A 20,837-nucleotide genomic window follows, 5' to 3' on the forward strand; every position below is an offset into this window, starting at 1 on the left:
CAGTTGGAAGGAGCAGTATTGGTCATGTGAACCCACTTTCTTACTGCATAAGGCAGAGTCATACAGTTTCTGATTAAATAACTCCAATAATAAGGAACCTAATGAAAATGGCCTGTTCCACTGATGGAAGGCTCTAATTTTTAGAAAGCTCTCTCATTTATTAAGGGGAGAGAAGAGTGGCAACATGTCAGACCTCCACTTCAGGAAAATCACTTTGACTATGCTCGGTGGGACATGGTTTAGAGTGGGAAACAACCTAAGACAGGAAGTATTAACACAGTAACCAACCCTGGATCACCTCTTGCCAGAGAATAAGACTTTCAACTAGCCTGCCCTGACTCAAGTAGGACTGTCAACTCCTCTGCTCAAAAAATTTCGGAAGATTCCAGGGATCTAAAAAGATCACTGGGATCAAACCAGACAAACACTTATCTTCCTGCTTCAGGGTATTTGCATAAGCTACAGGTCACCCATATCTAACTCATGAAATGTATTCCTTTCTTTTTCCTTTCTCCGACCTCTTCCATCTGATCTCTACCAGATGGAAGTGTTCTCTTCCTCCTCAGGTAAGTCTCTACCTTGTACTAGATTTTATTTGTGAACATATTATATCCCTGGTGGTAGACTATCTCCTTGAGATTAGGGACTAGGTTACTGTTCATCTATATATTCCCAGCAACTAGTACTTACTAGGTGATTAATAAGTTTGTTGAAGCAGCTATCAAAATTTCCAGATTATAACTAATTCCTGTTAAAAGAAATCTATTTTTTACTGTCAAATGAGCAAACTATACTTTCTATTTTCCAAAAACAAATTTTTATCATGCATTGTATTTGCCCATCAAACAATGTACTAGTTTACAAGACAGCAAGCTGATTAACCATATTTATGCCTTCTGCTATAACTTGCCATAGCTTATATATTCTTTGATATAATATTTAACGTATTTAACATATTTAACATGAGTCTTTGAAGATATACATGTATACATTCACTATTAAATATTCTTAAACTTTAGCAGTTTTGAAATGTCAATTTGAAACATTAAAATTATTGTTGTTGGATACATCAAGGACCTAATTTTAATGTTTAATTTTAATTCCCTCCATTGACACAAACAGATCTTTCTATAAATTAATGTCTTAAAGAATTGCCTCAGGCTCAATGATGTTAAGTGGCTTGTCCAAGGATCATACAAAGTAAGTGTCCAAGTAGAGATTCAAGTCTAAGTTGTTCTGACTCAAAATACCAGAGGGGTCACACTTTTAATTCCTCAGCTGCAGGCTACCTGCAAAATTCCCCAGCAAGAACCATATTAAAACTAACTGAGAAATGTCTAACAAAAAAATAAAAAATATAGCACAACATACATGATGCTAATTTGTAGTTTTCTAAGTCAATGTGAGGCCTGCAGGGATCTATTTTACTTGAAAAATGACACCACTGTGCTATACCATGTTCCCTCTCCAAACACACAACTTTTCAATAGAATTCTACTGCAACACATCATCGAAATGTGGAGGTAATTGAGGTCTCAAAGGCTATGCCAGTGAAGCACAAGTTTGGCAGTTTCTATCAAGCTGGAAAGGCTTCAAGCACAGCCCTGGTGTTGTATTGTATGTCCTTTGTCTAAGGACCAGCCTAAGTTTAGAGACTTTGGCCACAAGGTGATGAATTTTTCAACAAGAGAAATGTGTATAATCTGCCTCAGCAGAGGAAATGACACACCAATGAATGACAAATCCTCAAAATACTAAAGTAGAATAATTATTTTCCTAAACAAGCAAACTTCTTGCCTGATTGCTAAACTGGCTGTAAGATGACAGCTAATCTCTCACACCGAAAAATAATAGACTGCCTGGACAGACCATCAATTAGTTTGTGAATTAAATACAAAAGAAGTTTAACTATCACTCACCACATCCTACTCCAGTGTTTCATCTGGGCATCAACATGACCTTGAGCTTTCAAAGGCTCTGCCGATGAAGCATAATATACTCAGGCCTGTTGAACCATGTGGAAAAGGCTTCAAACACAGCCCTCACAATGGACTGGATCTGCTTACTGAGGAACGGCCCAATTGAGAATGGACAGGCTCATCAGCAGGATGCTGGTCACTTGGTAATGAATTCTTTGGCCACGGTAACCCATGAAACAAAGAAAAAATACAAAATAGATAGACCTTAATCCTGTGCAGCCCCCATCTGTTGTTGCAGTAATGGTGACAGAATCCAGAAAACAGGTGCACAACAGTAGGAATCACACAGATCATATAAAAATAAACTCTAAATAGACATAAGTTCTTGTGAACACTAGTTTACAATATGAATTTGTTTTTAAAACCTTATGGAAGATAACAGTAGAAAATTATATGAGGGGGGGTTGACACTTAGGTGAGATTCTAATCAACGATAGGTTTCTCAAACAACTTGATAATAATGATAGCTAACATTTATATAAAGCTTAATGTGTTCCAGACACTGTGCTAAGTAAGCCCTTCGCAATTATAATCTCATTTGATCCTCACAACAATTCCAGGAGGCAGATACTATCATGTCCATTTTACAGATGAGGAAAGTGAGGCATACACAGGTGAAGTGATTTGCCCAATGTCTCGCCCAGCTTAATAAGTGTCTTTGGCCACATTTGAACTCAGGTCTTCTTGCTCCAGACTCAGTCCTCACCAGGTATGACTTTTGTCTAAAAGGTACCTATGGTGTTTGGAGGAAACAAGCAGCCTCTCTTATTGGTTCCCAATGAATGAAACTCAGATTATTCAATCAGCGGTCTATAAAAGCAAGTACTGCTAACAAGCACTGGTTTTTCGAATCTTCAGAACTGTTTCTTTGCCTGTGGCTGATTTGGGAGTAGAGAGGTCAGGTGTCTCTACTTCAGCAGCTACTTATAGCAAAAGCATGTGGCAGAGAGGAACCCAAAATCACTGTTCCCAAATCCCAATCTCCAGGGGGTACTGTGGAGGAATGAATACAGGGGCTAACTCGAGCTTGGAAAATGAAATTCTTGGGAACATGACCAAAGGAGTTACATGCAAAACACTTAGCACACAGCTCCTGTTACATACTAGGCAGTATGTAAATGTTAGCTATCATTATTGTTATGATGATGTCCAAAGGAGTATAGATGGATGGGAAATGAAGAGAGAGATTTGGAGAATGTTACTGAGGAACAGAAACTGAGGAAACTATAAATGGAGGTGGCACTCACCTGAGCTGAACATGAAACACAATGCAATGGGGGTTTGAGGAAGAGCTAATAGTCAAATTTAGATGGTTTTTAGACTGTACAAAGAGGAACGATGGGAAAGACTAGAAAAGTAGGTTGGTGCCAAACCATGGAGGACTTTGAATAGCAGAATAAGAAATCCTCTTCAATACTGTTCCATTACAAATTGAGAGCTAGTGGAAGCCAACATGGTGCAGTAGAAAGACAGACCTGCTCTAACTCTCCCCACTCCCCATAGCCCATAAAATACCTGTAAAAAAAATTACTCTAAACAAATTCAAGAGCAGCAGAAGCCACAAAATGAAGGAGTGAAACAGATTTCCAGCCCAAGGCAGCCTGGAAGGCCAACAGGAAAGGTCTATTGCACCGGGGTTGGAGCAGAGCACATGGACAGGACTGGAACAGGCTTCAGGGCACAGAATCATGTGTGGCAGCTGTGGTTTCCAGACTTCTCAAGCAATAAATACCAAAGCCAGCTTCAAAGGTCAGTGAGAAAGCTCTTTCACCTGGATGAGAAAGGAGCAGGGTCTGACCCTGGGCTCCCAGGGCAGGTGGCAACCACTGCAACACATCGTCCCTTTTTGGAGGCTTTGACCTAAAGACCCTAGGGGAATTGAGCAGCTGATCTGGGTCTCAGTTCTGAGTGGCAGCCCTGGGGTGAGGAAGAGTGCTGGCATGGTGGAGCTGGTGGAGGCTCTGGAGAGGGAATTCTACTAGCAGATCTGGGCAGAAAAGCTTGTGGTTGCTTCCAGACCACAGGGCAGGCCAGAGAAGAGTAAATTCTCTCCCCAGATTGTGCCACCTTGGAGGAACTGAGAACTTATAGGTCCCTGAAGTATACCCTCCACTTGACAAAGGACTCAAAAGTCAAATAACAGGCTGGGAAAATGCCCAAAAAGGGGGGAAAAAAATAAGACTATAGAAGGTTACTTTCTTGGTGAACAGGTATTTTCTTCCATCCTTTCAGATGAGGAAGAACAAAGAAGACCATCAAGGGAAGACATAAAAATCAAGGCTTCTGCATCCAAAACCTCCAAAAAAAAATGCAATGGTCTCAGGCCATGGAAGAGCTCATAAAGGATTTTGAAAATAGAGGTGAAGGAAAAATTAGGAAGAGAAATGAGAGGGATACAAGAAAATCATGAAAAGCAATTCAACAGCTTGCTAAAGGAGACCCAAAAAAATGCTGAAGAAAATAACACCTTTAAAAATAGACTAACCAAAATGGCAAAAAAGTTCCAAAAAGCCAATGAGAAGAATGCTTTAAAAAGCAGAATTAGCCAGATGGAAAAGGAGGTTCAAAAGCTCACTGAAGAAAATAGTTCTTTAAAAATTAGAATGCAGCAGTTGGAAGCCAATGACTTTATGAGAAACCAAGAAATTACAAAACAAAACCAAAAGAATGAAAAAGTAGAAGACAATGTGAAATATCTCATTGGAAAAACAATTGACCTGGAAAATAGGTCCAGGAGAGACAATTTAAAAATTATGGGACTACCTGAAAGCTATGATCAATAAAAGAGCCTAGACATCATCTTTCATGAAATTATCAAGGCAAATTGCCCTGATATTCTAGAACCAGAGGGCAAAATAAATATTCAAAGAATCCACCCATCACCTCCTGGAAAGAATCTGAAAAGAAAAACTCCTAGCAATATTGTAGCCAAACTCCACAGAATTCCCAGATCAAGGAGAAAATACTGCAAGCAACTAGAAAGAAACAATTCAAGTACTGTGGAAATACAATCAGGATAACAATCAGGATAGCAGCTTCTATATTAAGGGATCGAAGGGCTTGGAATATGATATTCCAGAAGTCAAAGGAACTAGGATTAAAACCAAGAATCTCACCTACCCAGCAAAACTGAGTATAATACTTCAAGGAAATAAATGATCATTCAATGATATAGAGGACTTTCAAGCATTCATGATGAAAAGACCAGAACTGAATAGAAAATTTGACTTTCAAACACAAGAATCAAGAGAAGCATGAAAAGGTGAACAGGAAAGGGAAATTATAAAAGACTTTCTAAAGTTGAATTGCTTACATTCCTACATGGAAAGATAATATTTGTAACTCTTTAAACTTTTCTCAGTATTTGGGTAGCTGGAGGAATTATATACATATACATAGACAGAGGGCACAGGGTGAGTTGAATAGGAAGGGATGATATCTAAAAAAATAAAATTAAGGGGTGAGAGGAATATATTGGGAGGAGAAAGGGAGAAATGGAATGGGGCAAATTATCTCTCATAAAAGAGGCAAGAAAAAGCTATTTTCAATGGAGGGGAAGAGAGGGGAGAGGTGAGAGGAAAAAAGTGAAGCTCACTCTCATCACGTTTGGCTTAAGGAGGGAATAACATGCATACTCAATTTGGTATGAAAATCTCTTACACTACAGGAAAGTAGGGGAGAAGGGGAGAAGTGGGGCGGGATGATAGAAGGGAGGGCAAATAGGAGGAGGGAGTAAACACTTTTGGGGAAGAATAAGGTCAAAAGAGAGAACATAATAAATGGGGGGTAGGATAGGATGGAGGGAAATATGGAGTCTTTCAGAACATGACTATTATGGAAGTCTTTTGCATAACTACACATGTATAGCCTATACTGAATTGCTTGCCTTCTCAGTGGGGATTGGTGGGGAGGGAGGAAGGGAGAGAAGTTGGAACTCAAGGTTTTAAAAACAAATGTTGAAAATTGTTTATGCATGCAACTGGCAAATAAATACAGGTAATGGGATACAGAAATCTATCTTGCCCTATAAGAAAAGAGAGAAGATGGGGATAAGGGAAGGGAGGGGTGTGATAGAAGGGAGGGCAGATGGGGGAAGGGGTAATCAGAATGCACAGTGTCTTGGGGCTGCGGAGGGGAAAGATGGGGAGAAAATTTGGAACTCAAAATCTTGTGAAAATGAATGTTGAAAACTAAAAATAAATAAATAAATTTTAAAAAAAAGAAATTGAGAGCAAGTGAAGGCTTTTGAACAGCAGTGTTCAAGTGGCAGTTCACTTGCCAAAAAGTACCTTTAGCTTTTTTTTAAGCATTATCCGTCTTTTAATCTAATATCTAAAGTAGAATTTTAAAAATATAACTCCTTTTTATTTACCTTGAGGATCTTGGTAATGTACCCAACATCACAGAGTAGAAAAGATATTAACTTCATAATCAGAGGATGTAAGTCTGAATCCAGGTCTTGCTCCTTACAGCACAAACTTGGCAGGGTACTTCAAGTTTCTGGGCCTTAGTTTCCTCATATGTAAAATCTGAGTTCTGGACTAAAGGACTAAGATCATTTTCAAATCAAAATTCTATTGTCCTTCCTAGAATTTGAAAGTTAATACAAATTATCTTCTAACTTACATTTTTTTCCCATTTGCTTAGTTTACTATTGCATTTGGCAATAAATAATAAGACTGTCAGAAAGCCAATTTTCATGGTTGAGAGCATTTCTGAATAAATGAATGATGAGTGGAGTTAATTTGTTAGGCTGCTGGTGTTACTAAAAGATAGACATATTTGGAGAAAAATCTAAATGTTTTCCCCCAAATCCAATAGCAAGATGATTGTGGTTATTGAGCTAAAGGAATGAGGGAAAAGTAGAGGTAGCAGAGTACAGTGGGGATACAGTACTTGCTGATATCATGGAATTAGGATATGGGTTCAGATCTGAACTGGGACAGATCCTAAACAAGTCACTTAATGGCTACAAACTTTAGGCATCTCAAAAGGATTTACCTAGGAAGTCATGAACACATTGTGATTTGTGGAACACCTAAAGTTTTTCCACTTAAAAATCACAAATTCTTTATATAATGAAGGAATAAGCCAAGAAATGAGCATTTTTAAAGAGAGTCAGGAAAAACCACCAAAGAGCACACAGCATCAGAGAAGATGGTTTATAGGGCCAAATGAGTAACTGATGATAGTCCAGGAGCACATTTTCACTATGTATTCAGGCATTAGAGAAGGAATCTACATTTTATTTAATTAGAAACAGAAGTAATTAATCTTTCTCCTTCTCCCTCCCCCCTTTTCAAAAAGTGAGGCTTTACTAAGCTAAAATAACTATATTCCAATAAATAGAGCAAAAATAAATACCAGAGAAAGAGATACATTCCAGGACTGACTATATCTTGATTAGTGTAATTCAAACTGCCTGAATTATTTTTTGGCCTGTGAAATTGATATTAGGGATATCATATAGGTTGAAACAATAATTATAAACTTTTTAAAAACCCAAGAAACTGGTTAATTCTAAGGGTTCTTTCAGTTGGCCCTGTCAACATTCTAAGCTCAATGATATAAAACATAAAATACCAAGTTGAATAAATCTTTATGATCACAACTATAGAATGAAACTTAAGCTTCTTCCAGGGCAGCAGTAGCAAGTATATCACATCATAGACAGTCACAAAATTTGAAAACTGAAGGGAACCTTGAAAATTACTGCAGCAAAATCTCAAGGAACTTTTGTCACTTTGTAGGTTTCACTCTTAAGGCTTCCAGACCATTTCCCCTTAAAATGAGTATAAAAAAGGAGTTGACTTAAAAATCTTCACAACCTCCTCAAAATTGGCTATGGGAAAATGAATTTGATTAGGACCCAAAGACAAACAAGTAATTTAAATTTCAGACCCTAACTAAGGAGCTCCTCTCATTTAGATTTTGCTCTTCTATCACAGCATGGCTGGGTTTGCAGAAGGCTACACTCACTGAGCTTGCTCAATGAACTCAAGACATGGCAGCTTGAGACCAATTTCTGGCTCTATCCCAATCCTTCTTAGCTTAAACGTCTCAGGAACTAAAAAGAGGAAAGCAGACATCTTAGCCATCTTCCCCTTCCTCATCTTGTATCACTCAAGTACCATCTGTCACTTTCTCTTCTTTCTCCAGTTTCACATGACAAAGTGGCCTCAATCATTAGCAAGGCTAGAATTATTCTAACTTGTTCAAGTGATCTCATTCTACCTCTTCTTCTTCAACAGACTGCCCCCTCTGTCATCTCTACTCTGGCACTTATTTTCATTCTCTTCCTGTCTACTTGCTCATCTCCTACAGTCTACAAACATACCCACCTCTCTCCCTTATCTTAAAAAAAAAAAAAAATCATTCACTTGACTCCTGCCCCCATTCCTACTATCATCTTAAATCTCTTCTTAAACTCCTTGAAAATGCCATCTACAATAGGTGCCTCCACTTTCCTCTTATTCTCTTCTTAACCCCTTATGAGCTAGTTTCTGACATTTATTCCAATGAAACTGCCTTCTCTAAAGGCAGTAATGGTCTTAGTTGCCAAATCCACAGAACCTTTTCTCGATCTTCATTATCCTTGTACTCTGCAGTCTTTGACACCATTGATCTAGGTTTTTTCTGGTTTTCTTCCTATCTTTCCTTTGCTGGATACTCATCTAAATCATGCCGTCTCATCACAGGTATCCCTCAGGATTTTGTCCCTCCGTACTACTTCACTTGGTGATCTCATCAGCTACCATGTTACATCGATTTAATTACTATCTTTATGCTGATGATTCTCAAATCTGTCTACCACCAATCTCTTTACTAATCTCTAATCCTGAATCTCTGACTACTTTTCAGACATCCAAGTGGAGTCCAGTGAGCATCTTAAACTCAATATATCAAAAGCACAACTCATGATCTTCCCCCGAAATTTCCTCCAGCCCCCACCTTCTCTATTACTGTTGTAGGTAACACCATCCTCCTAGTCCCTCAGGCTCAATACTTAGGAGTCATCCTGGAATCCTCACCCATCTTTCACTGCCCATATCCAAGTTGTTGCCAAGGCCTGCTGATTTCACCTTTGCCACCTCTCTCAAATATATCCGCTTCTCTCCTCTGACACTGCCACTAGACTGGTACAGGCTCTTATCACCTCATGCCCCAACAGCCTAATGGTGGGTCTGCGGGCCTCAAGTTTCTCCCCACTCCAATCCAACTTCCATTCAGTCACTAAAGTGATTTTCTTAAGTACAGGTTAGATCACATCACACTCTTACTCAATTAAACTTCAGTGGCTCTCTACAGCCTCCAGGAACATATACAAAATGCTGTTTGCCATTCATAACCAAGCACTATCCTACATTTCCGGTCTTCTTACACCTCAGCTCTCCAATACACAGTCTTTGATCTACAGACATTGGCCCCATCTCTCAGCCCTAGGCATTTTTTCTGGCTATCCTCCCCCTTTTCCCTCCCCCCCAAAGCCTCGAACGGATCTCCTCTGTTTCAATTACTGCTCTCTGGCTTCCTTTAAGTTCCTACTAAAACCCTCCTTTCTACAGGATACCCTCCTCAATCCCTCTGAATTCCATTGCCTTACCTAGGACAATTTTTTCCTATCTATCCCGTAGACAGTTGGCTTTATATATATTTGTTTGTAATCTGTCTCCATTAGTTTGTGAGCTCCTTGAGGGCAGAACTGTCTTTTGCCTTTTTTTTTTTTTTTTGTATTCTCAGTGCTTAGTACAATTCCTAGAATATAGTTGGCACTTAAAAAAATACTTATCGATTGATTGGCTCCAGCTTCTTTTCTTTATCTGTTTTCAATTACAAGGTCTTTCAATGACAAATAGCTGAGGGGAATGGGAGGGGAGAATGGGTGAATTATACTCCAAAAAAACCAATTACATTCTAAGTGTGACCATTTCTAAGGTACTGACTGACCATTTTTAGTTGTAGGATTTCATAAGAAAGATAGGTCATGATGTAGAAAAAGCTGAAAATTTGCTTAAAAAAAAATGACCTCTCTGTAAATGTAGTAAAATACAAAGAATTTCCTTACTCCTGTCTGAATGGCTAAGGAAGCCTCATTCATAAAACAAATATTCAGGACTGTCTGAAAAATGAAGAAGCAAAAAATACAGAGAAGCAGCAGCAAGCCCTGCTCTGGTGGAGATTACAGACTAATAATACTGTCAATCTGCTCAGGGTCCACACCTCCATATTACCAAGATATGAACATTACTGTTATACTCTTCACTGGGAAGGCTGATATTTGCATTTAGTTACTGAACATAATCGAGTTCTCCACAGCAACCGGTTACATATTCATAGACCACAAATGACATTTTCATATTCTTAGAGATTATCCCTTCTTCAACAATCCCCCAAAAGTAAGCACAAAACTTTGAAGACCTATTATAAAACAGCTTTAATATTAACCAGACTTAGATATACCAAAAACCAAAGCATATCTCATGAAAACAAAATCACATGTAGTAATAAATGCACTTTGCTGAGTTCACTGTTAGTCCTGTACCTCCAGCACATTATAAAAGTTAATCAATGTAGGAGTGTAAAATATGAAATATCACTTCACAAAAGAAAGCAACAAGGTGAAGTCAGTACTACTGCTAGAAGTAATGACAAGGTCAGGGTGAGTGAACAGTCTAATATTAAGGCACTAACAATTTAAGAGACACTCCTTTCTAAGAGAATAAATGGTCAACAAACATCTCTTAAGCACTAACTATGAGCCAGGAACTATATTGGGAATACAAAGAAAGATAAAAAGCAGTCCTTGCTTTCAAGACATTCACATTCCTAGGGAGGATACATGTAAATAACTAGGTATATACAAGATAGAATGAAAAAACCAAGACCCACTCTGATGTCCTAAAAACTGGGGCAAACTACTTTTCTCCACAAAGGCTCACATGGGAAAGAAATATTAATTAACTGATGAAAAAAAACTGAAACCTCTAGTTTGGCTTAGGAAACCATGATTTCCCATTTCTAACACCAAAAATGAAAACTATATATATGCAACAACTTTAGGGGGTAAAATGTCAAGTATCAGTCTACCAGGCAGAATAGTAGTTATTTGCAATTTTTATCCTCAAACTTTAATAGGTCTATCACTAACCATAAATTCTCAAGAGCCAGTTCGTAATGCCTGAATGCTGATTCAAGGGCAGCTTCATAAAATTATCCACTAGATGAGTGCCTTAAAGACCAATCCTTTCAAGGAAGATCTATGCCTATTTTATTTCCTCAGTGTCTTATCTAAAGAGTATGGGAAAAAGAGTACTTGGGATTTTTATGTAATCAGAAAACTATGTGGAGAGTAGATTAGGTAAGAACAGATTTGCTGAAAAAGAATGTGAAAGCAATGGAAAGGCCCCTTGGCAAATCATTTCTTCTTCTAAGTCTGTTTCTTCATATATAAAATGTCAGGAGTTGGATGATCTCTAAAGTTACTTCTTATAGAACCAAAGGAAGCTTCCTATGCTGGTCTTCGGGATAAAAGTTCAAGATCTAAGATCTAACAGTGCTTTCTCTTCCCTTAAGGCAGGGGTTTTTCATAACCTTTTCTGTGTTGTGGACCTCTGTGGCAGACTGGAGAAGCCTATAAACCTCTTCTAAGAATATTACTTTTAAATTCACAAAATAAAAAAGCATAGAATTACAAAAGAAATCAATTACATTGAAACAAGTATTAAAAAAATAAGTTCAAAGACCCCAGGTTAAGAACTCCTTTCCAAAGAGTTAAGCAGGAACTTTTTTTTAAAATGCCCATACCAAAGAGACAGACCTTAAAGGAATCATCATTTCTCTTAATCCAATTACAGAGAAGCAGCTAATCTTCCCCTTCCCTTTTCACATCTGGTGAACCAGGTTACTAGATAAAATAATTATATTCCCATAGATAATTTTAAACACAATTATCTAAATAGCATCAAGTCTGTTTGGATTTTTCTCACTACCAAAAGTAAAGTTAAGGCCTTTGGAGTCATCTGAGGTTATTTCAAAGACCTCAAGGGTATAGATGCATTCCAGGAATAACTCTTGAATCTCTTTGACAAAACGGAGTTTTTCTTTACGATCACAATTTTGAATATTTCTATAAAAGTTTTATCTAAGTATGTGAAAAGTGGTCCATCAGAATTCCTGGAAAACAAAGTAAAAGGCCCTGTGGCACAAAAGCATAACTTTAGGTAGGAAATTCCAAAGGTACCTAATCTAAGGACCAGAAAATGCTGCCCTTACAGAAGTTAGAGACAATGCTATACCTGAGCTGCTTTCTTCTAGATTCACCTCAAGTCTCCCCTTTTGCAGAAGGCTCACAGTCCTCCCCACCCTAGAACCTTCCCCTTGCACGTTAACTTATACCTAGTCTCTACTTTCTAACAGTTATTTGCATGTTGTCTACCTGTCTAACAGTGAAGACCTTCAGAAATAAGACTGGTTTTTGCCTTCTTTAAATCCCCAGTATTTATCATGCATCCAGCATACTGCAAGCACTTAATAAATGCTCACTGACTGAGAGCTTGCAGAGATTTTGTACCACTGGCTCTACTTGACAGTAATAATCAATACTCACCCCCCCACCAAGAACCTTGTGAAATAGTGTATTATCCTCCCAATAACTGCTAAGGACACTAAGCTCAATGAGTTTAAGATGTTGATTTCCTAACATGTGGCTGGTAGGTGGCAGGCTTGACCTTGAAACCACATTTTTAAATGCCCACTCCCGGCCTCCTTCCATACCACCTTGTTGTCTCTCATAAATAGACTGTTCCTAATAAAAATAACATTTCAAATCTCCATTATTGTTGTGACAATTAGAATTGTACTATTTTAAATATCAAAGCCAGCCTCAGAACATTTTCTAGCTGTGTGCTCTTTGTCACAAATCTATTGGTCTCAATTTCCTAACTGTAAAAATGAGGATAATAACAGTTGTTGTAAGGATCTAATGAGAAAATATTTGTAAAAAACACTTAGCATAGCACCTAGCACACAGCAGGTACTACAAAATGCTAGCTGTTAGATAACATCTAGCCAATGATGTGGAGCAGAGGTGTCAAATGTGCAGCCCTCCTCACCTCTGGGCAGAACCAGATTAAAATGCAATTGGGAAATTGTTGACAAAATAAACAAAAATACAACAAAATGTATTAATCTGTGGTTTTCTAATAAGTCAGCATGTGGCCTGCAGGGATCCACTTCCATCTGACCAATTGACACTACTGATGTTGACAATATTTCAAAATCAACACTGCATTTAACAAAAGTCTTCAATGATATACCTGGAGGCAAAAATGGAAAAAAAGATGAGTGTTGCTAATTTACTTAATATTAATGAGGAAGTTCTAGCAAAATACTAATCCAGGTTTTAAAAACAGAACCACAGAACAAAGTCAGGAAAGACTTTAGATAGCCAACCCCTTTGTTTTATAAAAGATGAAATCTGAAGCTAATAAAGATGAATTGACTGGCCTAAGACACAACTGCTCAAAGTGGTAGAGCTGGTTGCTAGAACCCAGTCCTCTTGACTCCCAGTCTGTTACTTTCTATTACACAGATACAGGATTCCATCCGGTTTTCTCCTCTGCCTTTTATCAATGACTTGGAGACAAAAAGTTGGGAGTAAGAGCAATATCATGGATAAAAAAAGTTAGGATCTAAAAAGATCAACAGATCCAGACACAAAACCTGAAGTTAACAAGATAATACTTTATAAAGTAGGATAAATGTAAAATCCTGAATAAGTTTTTAAAAATCCAATAAGTTATACAAATACAGGATCAGAGAGAAAGGTTTAAAAGGAATTAACAGGAAAAAGTCCTGAGGAGTTTAGCTTATCTTAAATTCAATACATACTAACTTGGGAAAAAGCTAACACTATAGTGACAGAGCAAGAGAGATAATACTATATTCATCCAATCTGTGACTCTGAAGAGGTTCCCCAGTTTCTGATTCGATATCCAATTCCATTCTGATCCCCTGGTCCCACTGATCAGGCCACATCTGAAGTACAGTGTTTAAGTCTAGGTACCAAGACTGGAGGGAATTCATAAGTTTTACAGAATCTGGAGACAATGTTACATGAGGGAAAATGGTTAGCCTGCAGAATAATAAGACAGAGAGGACACAGGATCATAGGTTTAAAGCTGGAAGGGACCTAGCTGTCATCTATGGTCATCAGGTAAGTCCAAGAGCCCTGAAACACCAATGCCCCACAAACCACTGGCTCTGCTCCACCCTCCCCAATCATCATCCAAGGAAGCAATCAATCTCTGTGAGGAAGAAGTCATCCATCTTCTGCCACCACCACCAACAAGTGCTGACCAACTGCCAACACTGGTCAGTAAACCTAAGATCCCAGGAAACAAAAGCTTGCCACTATCTCAGCATACCTCCTCCCCCCATAACAGCAGACCTGCTTTCAAGTGTAACCTCTGACATCATCAAGGAAGCAAATCTTGTGGAGGTGTGATTGGCAACTGCTTCTGAAGGTACTCCAGCCCCATTCTTAGGTAACCACAGCTACTTGAGACAGAAAAAAAAAAAGTTCTCAGTAACAAAAGTCCTTGGCACTGTCAAATGGCTCAACGTAAGGTTTTATTAATGAAAATGACACTAAACATAATGCATAAAGATGATGCACATGTCTTGCTACTGCACTCTAAGGACGACAAGGCTTTTCTATCCAACTTGCAGTTGAAAGCTGTTGTCTCCCCTATTAGACAGCGAGCTCCTTGAGAGCAGAAACTGCCTTACTTTTTCTTTTTTCTATCCCCAGCACTTAGAAAAGTTCTTTGTATAGTGTAAATAAGAAATTCCTTTTCATTCACTCATCTACTTCAACGCTCTCATTCTACAGATGAGGACATGGGAAGATCCAGAGAAATTAAGTGATTTGCCCAAGTTCATAAAGTAAAGTGGCAGAGCCTATATCCAATGCCCTTTCCACTGCACCATGCTGTCTTCAAATAGCCAAGAGTCTGGCAGAAAAGTCTTATTCTGCACAACTCCTGATGACACAACTGGGACCAGTGGATACAAGTTACAGAGTCAGGTCTGAGACTCAAAATAAACAACATTAACAATTAAACTGGTCCAAAAATTCAATCAGCTAATCAAGTGAGCTCCCTGTCACTGGAAGATGTTTAAGCAGAAGCTAGATCTCTCAGAAATGCAGACAATTTATCCTTTAAGTGGGAGACTGGACTTAAGGTTCTTTCCATGATGTATTAGGTCACACTTTATTATGTACCTCATTTTCCTGAATATAGTTTACTAAACAAATTGTGTTCACTTAGACTGTGAACTCCCTAGGGAAGGGACTGTCTTTTCCCTCCTTTTGTATCCTCAGTGCTTAGCACTTCGCCTGGCACAAAGTAGATGCTTAGTAAATGTTTACAGGGAACCCAATAAACACTTAATCAATAAAGTAAGAGAGGGACCACCAAAGTTCTACAGCTATAAATCATCATCTTATGATTCTTAACCTCCATTTCAAGGCACTTCTCAATCTGGTTCCAGACTATCTTTAATCTACTCTTTAATAAAGCTGCCCTCAGCCCCAATATTCTAACTTCCTTATGGGCCTGCCCCACTGAACAGCAGGTACATGCTGATTTAACCATACAATCTGGCTTTAACTACACCTCAGGCCCCCAGACTCAATACAGCCACACTGTCCCTAGGCTAAACCCTGCTCTCAGATCCAATTCACATATTTGAACAGGTGTGTTGTTGTACTGAACCACAATCACATCATCCATTTAACCCAGGATACCTAACTATCCATCTTGACCAGACAGGACCACAATAGGCAGCCAATCAGAAAGCTGCACGACCAAGATGTTTGACCACCAACCATGGAAGGGACCTCTCCCCTATTACCTAATTCATTGACAAACCCCTCCTGCCTTTGTAAAATTCATAATTCTCTTATGTAATTGCATCTTCACCCTATAAAAATCCATCTTGCTTTCTCTGAAGTTGCTAGTTCCTCTGGAAACTTAGCTTCATGAAGTGTCAATCTCAGTAAATGCCTATACTTGGATTTGAGACTCTCACTCAAAATAGACTACTAGTTGTTCAACACCTTGTTCTGAATTCTACTTATTCCAATTATATTGTCCTTTGTCTCCAAGACTATATGCACTCCCTTTCTAAATTTTCACCTCTGAATGCCAATCAATTGAGAAATGGCTGAACAAATTGTACTATGACTATGATAGAATATTATTGTGCTTTAATAAATGAAGGGGACAGGGTCAGAAAAACTGGGGAAGACTTATAGGAACTGATGCAAGTGAGTAGAACCAGGCGAACACTGTACACAGTAACAGCAATATTGCAGATGATCAACTGTGAACGACTTAGGTTTTCTCAGCAATGCAATATCCAAGACAATTTTGAATGACTTAGGATGAAAACTACCAATCCACCTCCAGAGAAAGAACTGATGTAGTCTGAGTTCAGGCTGAAGCGTAACTTTTTCATTTCCTTTCTTTTTATTGCTTTCTCTTTTGCAACATGGCTAACATGGAAATCTTATGTTATGCATGATTTTCCATGTATAACTGATTATCACATATTTCTCAGTGGGTATGGGAGGAGTGCAAGGAAGAGAATGCAGAAGTAAATTTTTTTAATGTTAAAATAATAAATTTGAAATTATAAAAGAAAAACAAAATCTTCACCTCTGTTCACACAAAGCTTATGCTTTTCGGTTGTTGTTCAGGACTTTTCTTGGCAAAGACGTAAGAGTGGTTTGCCATTACCCTCTCTGTCTCATTTTACAGATGAGGAACTGGAGCAAACAAGGTTAAGTGACTTGACCAAGGTCACATAGCTAGTAAGTGTGAGGCAGATTTGAATTCATGGAGATAAGTTTTCCTAATTCCAAGTCTAGAGCTCTATCCCTGGGCCGCCTCATTGCTTCAAAGCTTGTATCAAGCACCCCTACGTCCTCCAGGAAGACTTCCCTCATCCCTTTAACTGAAGGATCCTTGTCTCCTCCACAGTTTTGTAAATTTTTTGTGGGGGGGGGGGGGGGGAGGTTGGATCCCTCTTTTGCTTTTAACCTTTCCATTAAACTATAAGCTCCTTGAAGGCAGGAACTAGGTCATTTTTTTCCATCTTTCCATCCCAATTCTTGGCACAGTAAGTAGATTTAGGGCTGGAGAGAATTCTCCAACTAGTCCAATCCTCTCCCTTAAACAGATGAGGAAATCAAGGCCCAGAGATGTTAAATGACTTTCCCCAAGGACACGCAAGTAAGTAATGGAGCTGGATTTGAACCCAGGATCTGTAACTTCAGAAACACTCTCTACTATACTAAATAAATGATGAACTGAAGTGAATTTTCAGTTTTCTGTCAACAAGGCACTAAGATACTTTTCTGAAGCTATCTAAATTTTCTACTAAAGGAAGATCTGAGAATAGTTTGTAAAGTTTCTGCAACTTAAAGTCAGAGACTCCAGAGATTAGCCTACAGCTCTGAGGGGTTAGGGACTCGGCTTGCCAACAGTCACTCAGCCAGTCTACTTCAGACTCAGCTTTCCGGCTCCCAGGTGGGCCTTGCCACTCATTACATCACGCTGCCTGTCTACAGAACGGCCACTGCCCGACAACAACAAAGGGGTCACCCTAAAGTACTCAGCAACTGAACTTACTAGACACCGAAGTAAGCAAACCCCCATATCTGTTTCCTGACCGCTGAGGGATCCACCTCCAAGCAATTCCTCCAAAATCCCTCAAGGAGTCACTCAGCCAGCATTCAAAAAACATACACGCGGTGGCAAAAGAAGAGCACCCTACCTTTCTGGACGTGAATGATGTCGGGGAAGTTGGCCAGATGTCCCTGATAGAGCGCTAACAGGTCCATCACCGGGTCCAGGTCCTGCCGGGGCTGCTCCGCAAAGAGCTCTCCTATGGCATCGTAGGCGTCCCCGGTGAAGGCGATGGCCTGGTTCAGGCCCACGGAGAAGGCCTGCTGGTCCAGTTCGAAGGCCTGGCTCAGGCCCCGGAAGGACTGGCCCACCTTCTGGTACTCCTTCTTGAAGCCCGTCACCTGCTTCCTGGCGAACTCGTTGGCCGTGTGGTTGAGCTGCAGGGCGCTGTCGTCCATCTTCTTGGTGAAGCTCTTGAAGCCGTCGATCTTACTCTCCACCTCCTGCAGGTCCAGCGCGGCCGCCGACGGGGTGCTCAGCGTCAGGAAGAAGTTGGCCCCCACCATCTCGTCCTTCTCCGCCTTCCTCTTGCCCTGCTTCCAGGCCTTCTCGTCCGTGCTGCTGCTGCACGTCAGGAAGTGCTGGAAGACGTCGCACTGGGCCAGCACCGGGTGGCTGGCCATGTGGTTCATCCACCAGATGAGCCCCTTCCTGCGCTTGGAAATGAAGTCCTCCTCGAAGCGGCCCGTGGCCTGCTTCTCGGGCAGGTGGGGCACCGAGATGACCGGGAACTTCTCGGCCAGGCGGGCGTAGAGCCAGTCGAAGTGCTTGTAGCGCCGGTGCACGGGCACCTGCGTGTGGGTGGGCACCAGCTTGTAGGAGATGTAGCTCTTCATGCCCTTGAACTTGGTCTGCTTGGTGGGGTCGTCGATGGTGCACTGGAACGGGTAGGGGTTCTCCTGCCACTCGGGGCCGTAGGGCCCCAGCACCACGCACAGCTTGTCCCCGTCCTTCACGAAGCCCGACGCCTCCCCCAGCACGAAGGCCTCGCCGCCCGACTTGACGAAGGTGGAGAAGCGGTTCAGGTTGCGGCTCACGGTGGCCGAGCTCTTGGCCCCCGACGGCGGGGGCGGGTGCGGGGGGTGCGCGTGGGCCGCGCCGCCCCGGGAGCCCAGGGACAGGTCGGAGCGCGTGGACAGGCGGTAGCGGCCGGGCGCGCAGCCGCCGCCGGAGGACGAGCCGTCGTAGTCCGGGTAGGAGCCGCTGCCCAGCGCCCCGGGCTCGTCGGCCACGGTCGAGCTGTCGTCCCACTCGTCGTCCCAGTCGTCGTCGCTGCCCTGGCTGGGCTGGTAGCCGCCGCCGTAGAGCGAGGGCTGCGGGGCCCCGCCGTACGGGTAGCCCGCGGCCGGGGGCTGGAAGCTGTCGGGCGGCGGCGGCTTGAAGGAGCTGGCCAGCGCCAGCCCCAGCGGCGCGGCCGAGGACGCGGCCACCGAGGAGGCGGCGGCGGGCGGCGGCAGCGGCTCGAAGCCGCCCGGAGGCACGTTGGCGTAGCGGGCCGCCGGGCCGTGGCTGTCGCCGCTGGGCGCGCTCGGCGGCTCCGGGGCGCGGATCACCTGCACGTAGGAGGCCGGGAAGAGCCCGCGGTCGCCGCGGCTGTTGACCCCCTCCAGCCAGCCCTCGATGTCCTGCTCGCTGCACAGGCTCAGCACCTCGTGCTCGCGCAGGGAGATCTCGCCCGGGTTCTCCGACCTGAAGTCGTACAGCGCCCGGGCGCGCAGCGCCATGGCCCCGGCGCCCTCCGCCCGCCCGCCCGGGGTCCTCCGCCCGGGGTCCTGCGCCCGGGGTCCTGCGCCCGGCCCCGCGCTACTCCCGGCGCGTGAGAGGCGCGCTCCGCGGCGCCCGCCGGCGCCGCCCGTCCCGTCTCGTCCCGGTGCTCGGCTGCGCTCGGGCGGCTGCGCCCGCTCCGCTCAGGCTCCCCTCGCAGCGGCGGCGGCGGCGGCAGCTACAGCTACAGCGACGGCGCTCAGTCCCCGCTTCTCCGCCGCCGCCGCGGGCTTTGGGGGCGGGGGCGCCACAGCCTCCCACGTCCCCAGCTTTGCTAATCCACGGCCGAGAGGAGCGGGGCCAGGGGAGAGCAAGCGATCGCAGAGTCGCTCCCTGGCTGCGTCCGCTCGGCCCGCTCGGGGGCGGCCGCGGTAAGGTTCTCAGGCCGCGGCTGCCCCCTGCTGTCCAAACCCTGCCCCGGCTCAGAGGAAGCGGCGAGCTTTCCTGCGGACCGTCCCTGGGTGCCAAGGACCCGTTTAACCGCCTGGTTAAAATGTTTGTTTAAAAAAAAGAGGCCCTTCAGTGTAAACTCAATTAACATAATTTAATTTACGTGTGAAAAAATTAACAAGGAATGCAAGTACCAAGCTCCCTTATCGTATTGATCAACCAGCTTTCCGGGAGTGGTCCGATGATCGAATTAGCGAGTGATTGGGGTCGTACTTGTCCAGATTTAACTGCCCGTTATCCTGGGCTCTTCACCGGGGATCCCCCGTAAATTCAGGGGTCGGGAACTTGGGTGGAAAAAATACACATTCATTTAACTCCTTGAAATTCAGTTATTTAGAAAACATTTCCTTAGATCCAGACTTTCAAAAGGATCTATGACCCAGGATGATTGATCCAAACAGAAGGGGGGGGGGGGGGGGCAGAGATCAGACAACGGACAAGGTGATTGGTCAGTGTTAGTGACCCGAGAGCTTCCATTTTTCTAATCCTTTGCTTTATATTTGTAGGTATTTACGTGTACCTTTGTATTTACTATCTATATCTGTGTCTGTGTACATATATACACACACACATACATACATATATATACACACACACATATACATACATACTTGAGATTATACTGCCTATAATCTAACTTAGAGCAGAGAAGTGGGTAGCTCTTGGTATGAATGGGTCTGTCTCCTCATTCTTAAAATGAGAAAATTGAACCCCATAATTTATAAGGCAACTTTGAGTGCTAAGTTCTACCAGCCACTTAAGGTCACCCCTTCCCCCAGGGGCCTGTTTCCTCATCTGTGTAATGAAGGGTTAGACTAGATGGCCTCCAAGGTCCCTTTCAGCTCTTGATCTATAGTCCTGTGAACAATGATGGATGACTTGTTGCTGG

At 42.2% G+C, this 20,837-nt stretch overlaps 1 protein-coding gene across 1 annotated transcript in view; it reads right to left on the minus strand.

Moving 5' to 3' along the window:
• The window catches only part of SNX18 (sorting nexin 18), a 36,325-nt gene extending 16,769 nt beyond the window's left edge, over positions 1 to 19,556 (minus strand). Inside the window, exon 1 of the mRNA XM_072605636.1 lies at positions 17,823 to 19,556. Within this exon, the coding sequence (XP_072461737.1) occupies positions 17,823 to 19,458 (1,636 nt within the window). The 5' untranslated portion in view covers positions 19,459 to 19,556. The remainder of the gene's footprint in view (positions 1 to 17,822) is intronic.
• Between the last annotated feature and the right edge of the window lie 1,281 nt (positions 19,557 to 20,837).

The sequence above is a fragment of the Notamacropus eugenii genome, chromosome 4 (genome assembly GCF_028372415.1).
Source record: "Notamacropus eugenii isolate mMacEug1 chromosome 4, mMacEug1.pri_v2, whole genome shotgun sequence".
NCBI lineage: Eukaryota > Metazoa > Chordata > Mammalia > Diprotodontia > Macropodidae > Notamacropus > Notamacropus eugenii.